This window comes from Orbicella faveolata, unplaced genomic scaffold (assembly GCF_042242905.1).
Source record: "Orbicella faveolata isolate gen_17 unplaced genomic scaffold, um_ofav_v1 contig_15, whole genome shotgun sequence".
Taxonomy (NCBI): domain Eukaryota; kingdom Metazoa; phylum Cnidaria; class Anthozoa; order Scleractinia; family Merulinidae; genus Orbicella; species Orbicella faveolata.
Window position 1 is genome coordinate 1755378 of NW_028301542.1, and position 11675 is coordinate 1767052.

Consider the following 11675-nt stretch of genomic DNA (forward strand, 5'->3'; position numbering starts at 1 on the left):
CTAAACTACTGCTCCATAGCTTTCATTTGAATGGTCACATACTAAGGTATCATCCACAGACTTGAAAGTTAGAACCACCTTAGCTTGTGCAGTATAATAGCCAGTACTACATGAAAACACTGCACAATAGCTTTCATTTCATGGTCACGCACTAGGGTTTCATTCACAGACTTGACATAGACTCTGGAAACGATTCATTTCGCCTCGTTGGAAAGACTAAATACGTCGGAGAGCAACCGGCGGCGGTTTGGCGGAAGAGGTAGATTTGATCACCTCAAACGGAAGAATGTCACGGTAGTGATGAACAGCATAATAAACAGCACCACATGAAAGTACTACTCAATAGCTTTCATTTGAATGGTCACATGCTAGGGTTTCATCCACAGACTTGAAAGTTCGAAACACCTTGTACAGCATAACAAACAGTGCCACACGAAAGTATTGCTCAATAGCTTTCATTTGAATGGTCATACACTAGGGTTTCATCCACAGACTTGAAAGTTCGAAACACCTTGTACAGCATAACAAACAGTGCCACACGAAAGTACTGCTCAATAGCTTTCATTTGAATGGTCACACACTGGGGTCTCATTCATATCAGAATAAAGAGTTTGAACCTCTTTGTTCAGCATTGTTAACAGTCTTTTCATACAACTGGGTTTAAATGCATTGTCATCGGTTCCTATTAGCAGGGGTACACCCCGATTCTCTTCACCAGCGAGGGATTGCGAAATAAACAGAAAAAAAAGTATTGGATGTTCCCCTGCTAAAACTTCAGGAGATTGTGCGTTCTAACTTTTGAGTCGGTCGAGAGCTAGGGAACCCTACCTATGTAACTATCACTTCTTCAATGCAAATGACACTTGGCTCTTTTCAAAATTTGAATTTTTCATTCACTCTGGAATAAAGGATTTCTTCTCGTCCGCAAGGCTAAATACAGACAGAAAACAGCGGGGCAGGGAAACAGGTAGATTTGAAGAAAGGATAGTTTTAATTTTATCTTTTTCAGGTGCATGGGACCTAATAAAGGACATAAAGCGAAACTGAACCACCCGGCTCTGATTGTCCAAAGATGTACAATGTGGTCCATTGTATAAATCACTATAATAAATAACAATAAATAAATATCTATCTATCTTATCTTATCTTATCTATCTATCTTATCGACAGTGTAGAGTGTTTGGTGAACGTCTTGTGAGCCACTAGATGGTGATTTATCCAGGGTTATCCACCCTAGCTAAGTAATTCATAAGCAAATAACCTAAAAGGAGTAAATGAATGCATATATAGGGGTGGCGAATGGTAAATGCGAGACTTTGCGAGACGGCGAGACAAGCGTTTTTCTTTGCGAGCCCGAGACATTTTGACCTTTTAGATTGCGAGACCGAGACTTCAAAGCGCTTTGAGTGCGAGCGCAAAACGTTCAGACTCTTAAAATTCGGGCCCCAGATTTAGTTGAGAGCTAGAATGAGCTTGTACAGCCTTAAGCCAGCTTCCTGGAACTAACTGGACCTGGAAATTCGATTAGAACGCACTACCTTATGATATCCTAGAGAAAAATAACTGTTTCAGTTCTGGCGTGAAAACGGACGTTGCGGTAGGTTTTGTACCTTTTTGTGGAATTAAGACAATTTAGGAGAAGTTAGGATTAAATTTTTCTCAGAAAATTCCCTGCCCAAGTTTTCATCAAACACAAATCCAAAATGACCGGTGATTGTTGCGTCTTTTAAGTCATCCCGCGTAGTGCGGACGGAAATCATTCGATGCGTTTTCAGAGCGAAACCTCCGTTTTCAAAGACCGCTACGGCGAACGAATGAACTAAAATAAAATGAACTAGTGAGTGCAAAAAAAAAAAAAAAGAAAAAAGAAAGAAAGAAAAAAACGATAAACTTGAAATGAAGACAAAAGGATCTTGGGAACACAACATTTATTTTGAAGTATTAAAACTTTTAAACCTGTCCCAGAACCTAGAATCTTTCTTACAAAAGGTTTCTCCCTAAATATTATCCCGGCCATTGTGGAGTCCTCTGTATGAGGTATCTCGTCTTGGCTCTGCACAAAAACGTCTTGGGGAATGGGGAGCGTGAACAAAAGCAAAGTGAAAGATCGGCTCTTGAAAGCTTCGATATCTTACTTGAAAGTCGCAAAGACGAGCTTGATTGAGATCAAAGTTGAAGCGCCTTTGAATTGTCTTGCAAGGAATCAAATATAGCGCCAAGTTAGATTTGTTAAACAAACTCAGTTTCCGCACGTCTTTTGTGGTGAATTATGACACTCTCCCCAGTCTCCTCGCGGCTTGCTAAGAACACCCAACGAGTATGAATAAAGGTGATTTACTTATTTTATTTAGTTATTACGAAAGACGAAAACCTGGCCTTTTAGGTTATAAGCTGTCAAGCTTTGCATGTTTGAAAAGCGCATGTGTATAAAAGTTCTCAGTGGCTTGTTACCAAAAGCATCATTGTCTTTGAACGGTGGGTCAATTGCGAGGCAGAATCTTGTCTTGGTAATCTGCGATTAGAGGGGAGCCAAAGCTAGAACAAAGCAGTTTCCATTTTTACGCGTTGTTGTTGAACATCTTTTGTAACTGATCTATTACTTTTTAAAAAAACGGGAGAAAATCCATACATGGCAGAAATTTTGGAAGCGCGCGTACAGCGTGCGACCTTGTACTAATTACGATCAGGAACACCGAAACACTTGGCGCAGCATCGTCTTTAACTGTCTAAACTACTAAAAACTGACGGCTTAAAAACCAGTACGGTATAGGAAAAATGTGTTGAGATCAACACTGCTGTAGCTCTCTTCAAACCGGTTTTTTAATCCGCTTAGTACCCAACCGAACCCACACCCCTCCCCCCCTCCCCACACACACACACTCACACACACGCACACGATATAAGCCCTGCTGGTTATTACGGCAGCCCATGAGGGTACCAACCATTTTTGTTTTTGTTTTGTTTTTTAAATTTTTCTGTTTTTGTTTTTTGTTCTTTTTAATTTTGTATTTTTAACTTTTGTTTTTGTTTTTGTTTTATTTTGTTTTTGTAATTTCTGTTTTAGTTTTCGTTTTGCCTTTCGTTTTAATGTTGGCTTCTGTTTTGCGTTTTTTGCGTTCAGAAAGGAAACAAAAACAAAAACATTAAACAAAAGCAAAAACGAAAACAAAAACGAAAACGGTCGAAACAAAATCGATGACTGTAGACCATCATGCTTCACTTGCAGTTGGGAACTTTACAATCCATGACGTGAAAGTAGTAAGTACGGGACGTTTGCTACAAAGGGGGTCTTTGTACTGTGTGCCACTCATGGGTGGGGTACCGAAAGGCAAATTCTGTGGACTAAGACAAATATCGTGACAAATGCTCATGCCCTCCCTCAGTGGCCTAAATAAGGTATGGTCCCTTGCAATATTTTCTCCTTCGCCAAAAGGAGCTCACATGCAATATGTTTGCATCTGTCAAGTTTCTGTCACACTCAAACACGCAAACCTCAAACAATAAAATAGAAATAAAACACAGAACACGCAAACAACGAAACGATCATCGAAGAATGTGAAAATAATTTCTTCGCCGCTTTTGAAGCAAGTAGAAGTTTAGGGCCGTAGCCAGACTTTCAAAAAAAATGAGGCAAGTCTTACAAGCTCCGAAGGCGCGCGTGCAATAATTAGTTCATTGTGAGAGCTTAAGATTACATTCGTTTGCGTGAGGCTTGAGAGCTCTGAAAATGACATGCATTTATTTATATAACAACCTTTTAACACCTTTTTGCAAGTTAAGGAAGTTGATGAAGAAATATCCTTGACTTTAATTGAAATCTTTGTGACCTTTGTATTTGCTATATTCTTGTCCCAAGACAAGTAGACAAGCAATGAAATCGCCATAGAGTTTATAGTAACCGATGCGTGACTACGCTCGACGGCCAAAAGATCACTCAACGGTCATGTCATGGATACTGCCAGCAAAGCATGATGGTCTACACTCACTGATTTTGTTTTTGTTTTTGTTTTTGTTTTTCATTTTATTTCCTTTTTTGTTTTTTGTTTTTTAATTTTTGTTCTCGTTTTTGTTTTGTTAATTTTTGTTTTTGTTTTTAATTTTTGTTTGCGTTTTTAATTTTCTTTCTTTCTTTTTTTTTTTGAACAGAAAAGAAAGTGACAATGAAAAACAAAAACAAAACAAAAACAAAAATTTAAGAACCAAAAACGGAAACAAAAATTAAAAGCAAAAACAGATACAAAAATTAACAAAACAAAAACGAAAACAAAAATTGAAAGACAAAAAACAAAAAACGAAAATGAAAACAAAAATAACAAACATTAAAAAAGTAAAAGTGGTAGGTGACCCTTCTGGGCTGCTTAAGTTGAAAACCCAGGTCTTATAAGCGGCAATTCACGGTAATTTATTCCTAAACATTTTGTAAACGAAGTAAGTGCATCTGATCACGTGATTTGATTGGAAAAAGGCGGCAAAATCAATGTCAACGGCGCGGTGCCGGCCTTTAGGTTCGTCACGCAATCTTCCTCAGTGACAAACCCAAAGAGCGTCTGCCCGGGAGGCTAGCAATCGCGCCAGAATTTTCTTCGGAGATATCCTCGCACAATCTCCTTAGAAAGTCTTGCATATTCTGAAAAAATTCTCCCAAACGACTAAGATTAACGAAAGATCCGAATGTTTGTGGAGCTGTACGTTATATTCCTCATGCAAGTGAAAAAAGCAAAGATTTGGTAGATGTTTACTCAGTTCTGCGGAAACCCAGCGGAAACGGACTCAAGCGAGCAACCTCGCTCTCACAGGAATAATAATTGTGTTGAAAGGCCTGAACTGGGCTCAGAACTTAACTGGTCACATTCACGGAAGAATAAATTGACAAAAGAAACTGTCATTGTCTTCACGAATTGGACAGGAAAGACTGATCTTCGAAGATATTTCAGACGAGGGGTGCTTGATTTCATGACTTCAGAACGCACTGCAGGAATATTCTCAAGACTCGTCGAGATATCAGGTAACTTTATTTTAACAGACTAATTGACCTAAATCAAATTAAATTATTCTAAGATCTTCCCGTAAACTATTTACGGCCTAATTGTGCACCCATCTGGTCGCTCAATTTTCTTAAACATTGAAGATTACACTGAAATTAAGAATTTGAAAAACCAACAAATGCACGCTTCAACTATTGCGATGCGCCGGAAAGCTTTGTTTTGCGAGACACAACTTAAAATACAAGATTGTCGGTAAACACGCAACTTTTGTAAAGTAATTTGACCTAAGAAAAGACATCTTGATGCGAAAGTCAGAAGCTCTAAACATCGCTTGAATTCGATTAAACTTACCGTGAATAAATTCATGTCGTTTTCAGACTGAAAAACAATTTAGTGGTGAAAAGTCTCGTTGTGGGGGGGAGGGGGGGGGGGTACTCTACAAGGTTTTTTTGCGGGGAGACTGCGCCACGAGGTCCAACCCATTACCCTTTTGTATACCATTTAGACAGAAAAGGTGCCCCTTTTGTAAACCTCTCACTGAATAAAATTCGAAGTACCCCTTTCACATACCTACGTTAGAACATTGCATCTCTTTTCTAAACCAGTTTATGATTAAGAAAGCTTACTAAATTAGATGAGACAACTGTAAGGTGCATCGGTTCGAAATAGTTTAATGGAAGTCCCTTTTAAAGACCTAAATGAAAGATATCCCTACCCTTTCATATACCTCAACCCTTTTATAAATCTGAAGCCTGAAAAAGGTACCCGTTTTGGTCCTTTTGGGCAGAGCCTCCCCATATAGGCTATTATAGGGAATACCCCCTGGGTGAAAAGTAAAGGCAGAAGAGCATTTAATTCTGGGACCTATGGCCTGATGGTTGAACTTTAGAATTATGTCCTAAAAGTACAGTAAAACCCCGTGTGTAAGAACCTTCTTTTTTTGAAGTCTGGCAAAATTGGTTCTTGTATTTTGGGATAGGTATTGGCAATTTAGGTAAAGTAGGTTCTTAATTGGGTTCTTAATTGCTATAAAGGAGATGTAGTTGTATTTTCCTGTAATAGAAATTTGCAAGTCTCATTCCTTGGTTAAAATGTTTATCATAAGTTAATTGTAACCCACATATGAGAACCTGCTTGATCTTGCTTCGCTAAACAGGTTCTTATATTTTTGGACATTAAAATGGCAAATTTCTGCCAGCAGGTTCTTAAACCACTAGGTTTTTACATGCTGCTTTTAACAGTAACTAACATAACCACTCCAACGTAAATCTTGGGCAAAACAAAACTTACCCATAAAATACAAGACAAAATTTGGAACAGTACCCCCTGTCTGTGAGCTGGGACCATCAATATATATTTAAGCTAAAGTTAAAACGGACAGGTCCACTCACAATTGTAAGCAGCTTCAGAGCTCAACAGTACAGTATGTAGCTCTGTGTGCTCCCATGACAATTTTGCCATTTTTGATCAGGCCTCTTTGCAGTTTGGCCTCAAGATCAAAAAAGCATGCTACTCATTCGTTTGGAGAAAGGCATTTCAATGCTTAATTTAAGGAATTAATTTAAAAATTAAAATTTTTAAATTAATGCCTTTCTCCAGAAGAATTTTTGTGTCACCATTGCAATTGTCTTAATTACTGATGTTGTTATTGAAATATTTCACTCTTTATGTTCTACCATGGGAGGCACATTGGCCTCATGGTTAGTGTGATCATCTCCTGATTGTGTGGTCTGGGATCGAGATCCTGGCCAGACACAATGTGTTGTGTTTTTGGGCAGAACACTTTACTCTCACAGTGCCTTCCTCCACCCAGGTGTATAAATGGGTACCGGTGAATTTAATGCTGGGGGTAACCCTGCGATGGACTAGCATCCCATCCAGGGGGAGTAGAAATACTCCTAGTCGCTTCATGCTACAGAAACTGGAATAACCTCCGGCCTGATGGGCCACTTGGCTCGTATGCTATGGCGCGTTTTCAGGGTCAAAATTAAAAACTAACTTTTCCACCTTTCCTTACCTGCTAAGTAAAATGTCTGTCATTTCCTGTCTTTGAAATTAGACAGTACGCATCTCTTTTGACCTCCGGAACAATACATTCCGCGTTTCCTGAATACTAAAATCATAACATCCGGCATATTTTGACCTTTGCACAAAATTCTCCGCGTTTCCTGACTTCTCTCGAATTTTAAGTCCGGCATGTTCTGACTTTCAATGTAATTAGTTACCAAATGTCGTAATATTTAGTTTAAATATCTCAACGTAACATCCCATACTGACACCTGACAAGCAATTTAGTTCGTAATGAAATCTCGCTGCTGAGCCGACATTCTGATTTGCAAAATTTGTAAATGCGCGTTTTCTGACTTCTCGATTCTACCAGGCGTCTTTTCCGCGCAAGCCTGGATCCCCTGCTGCAAACCTAGTGCCAGGACCCAAGGGGGCCGTGGGTTTTCCCGGGGATTTATTAATGGTGTCGACGGCATAAGAGCAATTCTTGAGCAGTCTTCGCCATACATCATTCGACCTTGCAAGGAGACTTCAACAGGACACAGTTAGTGAAGATGTGGCTGATTATGTTCTGTTCCGATTGGAACAAATTTCTCGCCATTTGGTTCGACTTGCTGACAACATGCAGGTGTTTGATACAGTTCGACCCTCACTCGCCACTGTGACGCGAATGTTGTCGGAGGTAGAGCGGAATTGGTATCATTCCTCCTCAGCAGTAGCAAACCAGCCTAGAACGGTTGGGCGTCCTAGGTTCGAGATCCCACGGGAGCAGCTGCAATATCTTGCCGATTATGAAATCAACTTACCCGAAATGTCCAGAGCCCTTGGTGTGAGTGAGAGTACCATAAAAAGATGTATGCGGGAGTACAATATCTCCATTACCGACAGGACGACAACCATTAGTGATGATGACCTTGATAACATGGTAAGATCCTTTCATAGGGATTTTCCAGATGCGGGATATCGGAGGGTCCAATCGCAGCTAGTGTTTCGCAATATAAATGTGCCCCAGCTGAGAGCCCGAGAATGCATGCAAAGAACGGATCCGGAGGGACTTGCAGTGAGATGGCTATTCCTTACACCAAGAGCTGTATACTGTGGCACATGGCACATAGACGGGAATCATAAATTGATCAGGTGAACCTTATTCGTAATTGATTATAAATAAAATTTATTCAGATTTACTGCACCTAGTTTCTAATACAGGTGGTTGTTGGTTAGTCTCCTTCCCAGCCGGTTTTTTTTTTGGGGGGGGGGGGTGGGGGGGTGTCACGCAACGCTCTCTCCAAAGAAGCGTTGCGTGACACCCAAAAAACGGCTACGAAGGAGACTAGTTGTTGGTAGTGAGGACAGAATCCATGAAAGGACAGCAAAGTATGGACTCATGTATTTTAAGTTTCAGATGGAAGATTGTAGTGCATGGTGGAGTTGATGGATGCACAAGATTTCCAGTATATCTTAGAGCTGGAACAAAGAATACCGCAGCTACTGTTCTTGGCCTTTTCCAACAAGCAGTGGTAGAATATGGACTCCCCTCAAGGAATTTTAATAAACCCTTGTTAAAATAAAGTGTACAGTAGCCTCCAACAAAAGCACTTTTCAGTCATCAAAATGCTTCTCAAGACAAATAGATTTTCAAATTTTCCACGGTCTTCATCCCATTGCCCTCCCCCCCCCCCCCCTCCCCCCGTGCAGGAGGAGGTAAGCCATTCCGGCGCTCCTCTACATCATGACCCTAGAGTCTGCCGCCTACTTTATGATTTCCTCCTGCTACTTTATTTCAATTTGAAAACCCTGATTACATGTTATGTGTATTATTGTTGGATCCACGCCTACGCGGAAAAGACGCCTGGTAGAATCGAGAAGTCAGAAAACGCGCATTTACAAATTTTGCAAATCAGAATGTCGGCTCAGCAGCGAGATTTCATTATGAACTAAATGGCTTGTCAGGTGCCGGCATGGGATGTTTAGTTGAGATGTTTAAACTAAGTAGTACGGTATTTGGTAACTAATTACATTGAAAGTCAGAACATGCCGGACTTAAAATTCGAGAGAAGTCAGGAAACGCGGAGAATTTTGTTCAAAGGTCAAAATATGCCGGATGTTATGATTTAGTATTCAGGAAACGTGGAATGTATTGTTTCGGAGGTCAAAAGAGATGCGTACTGTCTAATTTCAAAGACAGGAAATGACAGACATTTTACTTAGCAGGTAAGGAAAGGTGGAAAAGTTAGTTTTTATTTTGACCCTGAAAACGCGCCATAGTATGCAGACTTTACCTTCACCTTATATTCTACTGCACACTATGTTCAAATTCACACTGAAGATGGCTGTGGATACATGTTTGTTAAAGTTAAGAGTGGCATTATTTTCACTAAGTGGAAACTTTAACCAGGTTATGTCACCTACAACCTGTTTAAATACTCCTCTAATATGTAGCTGGGGGGGGGGGGGGGGTACTTTGGCCAACTTTTGCTGGGCATGTGCTCTGCTGACCTCTCTGAACCCCTACCTCATTACAGTCTATTCTTTGGTCAATTGTGGAACCATCAGGTTTTAGTCACTTTTGGGCAACTGTAATTCCACAATCCCAATTTAGTCACTTTTTGAAAGTGAGGAATGATCATAGCAGTGAATTTTCCAATTTAAGCAACTGGAAAGAAGAAGCCTGAAAAAATCAGGGCTTCAACGGAATTTGAACCTGTGACCTCCGCGATACCGGTGCGATGCTCTACTAACTGAGCTATGAAGCCACACATTGGGAGCGAGGTCAGTTTATTGAGTTCATATCTTCCCGTGAGGAGTGAAATGATGTGAAGTTTATATGAAATAATTCATATATGAACTGCGGTTGTTGATGAAAGTGAAGAATGATCATCGCAGTGAATTTTCCAATTTAAGCAATGGGAAAGAAGAAGCCTGAAAAAATCAGGGCTTCAACGGGATTTGAACCCGTGACCTCCGCGATGCTGGTGCGATGCTCTACCAACTGAGCTATGAAGCCACACATTGGGAGCGAGGTCAGTTTATTGAGTTCATATCTTCCCGTGAGGAGTGAAACGATGTGAAGTTTATATGAAATTTTTTTTTTCAGGCTTCTTCTTTCCAATTGCTTAAATTGGAAAATTCACTGCGATGATCATTCTTCACTTTCATCTACAACCGCAGTTCATATATGAATTATTTCATATAAACTTCACATTAGTCACTTTTTGTTTATGTATCTACCTTGTTAAGCCTTTTATTGAACTAGTTTATCCTGAAATGAAGTGACACATTTGTTAAACTGAATGTAGAATGATAACAACTTTATCACAGCAAATCTTACCATTTTTAAATCCCTACTTGCCATAGTTTTCTTAGCCCCAAAATCACGATAATTTGCAACCCTCAATTAAGAAACTCTACTGGAATACAACCCCATTATAGTCAATTCACTTGTGAAAATGCGACCCCATCTAGCGGCGCACCCCTATTATCCCATTACTAGGGGGTACCCTGCTCCACTCCCTTCCCCGGGCATATAGTTGGTTGGGTGCATCTCCTGAAGCCATGAAATGTGCAAAATTTCTTCGCAGATAAGGCGTTTGATGTTAAAGACATTAAAATCGCTATAGCCCTTCTTCGTCCCTCATTTTCTTAATTATATTTCTTAGAGTCAAAGAAACGCTCGAGAAACGCTTGAACCGGTCAAAATGACTGCAGAACATTTTTTGTTTATAATGTTTATTACCAGAGTTTTTTAAATTCTACATATATACAAAAGTGCTTCTCAGCCATTGAGCTTCCAGCGCTTTTCATCGAAATTATGATCAGTCAAACTTAAATGGACTTGATGGATGCCACTTCGGACCATATCTACTTTTTCAAGATGGCGTGCAATTCTAGCAGTCATCAATGTCCGAGTAAAGGCCTGGGGCTAAGTTGGTTTCTAATCTACCGGTGCCTTTAAAATTCCCGGCAAAAAACCCTTTCACGGTTTCTGACGCCATCTTGCTGGGGGCGGGCAAACACAGCAAGAATTGCAGTAAATGTATAGGAAAAGTTAAAAGCTCGATGCCCAATAAGTTGAGAGTGATTGCCTTTGTGAGTGTTTTATGAGTTACAAGGATACAGATACCCAGCTGAAGGCTTGTTGGGTCAAATTTGAAGATATAGATTCGCTGTGAGGCGAGGAATTTTACTTTTAAATTTCATACAAATGTCTCTAATTTTTTCCGCGAATTGCGAATCGGTTTAACAGGCAAATGTGTAGAAAAATGAAAACCTTAATTGTGGCTTTTCTTAGCGAGGCTATTTCCCTCAAATGCGATCAGTAAATTCTTTTACCTAGTATGTTTGGTTTGTAACTCACAAATACTTCAGAACTCGAATTTCACGTGAGTTGTTTATACACATAAGATTCTGGATTTTTCCCATACGTTTACTGCAATTTTTCCCGTCTTTGCTCCCACCCCCCAACAAGATAGCGTCGGAAACCGTGAAAAGAGCTATAACGAAACAACTATTCGAGCTACAATTTCAACATCTATCAGACTGTGACTTATCGATCTATTCTCTAATTCCAGCTTTTCTTTATAGCATTGATACGAAGTGTGTAAATCTTAACTTCGTTCGAGAGCTCATCGCAAAAGTTCGCCTTTGTTCGCCATCTTGAAAATAAAGTTGTGTGTTGTCAGCTGC

General features: G+C 39.9%; 1 protein-coding gene and 1 non-coding gene across 3 annotated transcripts; one reads left to right on the forward strand and one right to left on the reverse strand.

Annotated features, from left to right (window-relative positions):
- The first annotated feature begins 7369 nt into the window (after positions 1–7369).
- Positions 7370–8637, forward strand: LOC149113085 (uncharacterized). Of its 2 annotated transcripts, none has more exons than XM_089287850.1 (2): positions 7370–8129; positions 8395–8637. In XM_089287850.1, the coding sequence occupies exons 1-2, from the start codon at positions 7615–7617 to the stop codon at positions 8558–8560; spliced, it is 681 nt and encodes a 226-aa protein (XP_089143976.1). In that variant the 5' UTR covers positions 7370–7614; the 3' UTR covers positions 8561–8637. The 2 variants fall into 2 exon arrangements, 1 of the variants encoding a protein (XP_089143976.1); XR_016206667.1 differs by having other exon boundaries at positions 8087–8129; positions 8389–8481.
- A 1286-nt stretch (positions 8638–9923) lies between these two features.
- On the reverse strand, positions 9924–9996 carry Trnaa-agc (transfer RNA alanine (anticodon AGC)). The gene has a single exon. It is a non-coding gene; the product is annotated as a tRNA-Ala (tRNA).
- Between the last annotated feature and the right edge of the window lie 1679 nt (positions 9997–11675).

Coding starts and splice junctions, on each gene's coding strand:
- LOC149113085 (XM_089287850.1), top strand. CDS start 7,615: ATGCAGGTGTTTGATACAGTTCGACCCTCACTCGCCACTGTGACGCGA. Junction 8,130..8,394: donor GGGAATCATAAATTGATCAG/GTGAACCTTATT, acceptor TTTAAGTTTCAG/ATGGAAGATTGTAGTGCATG.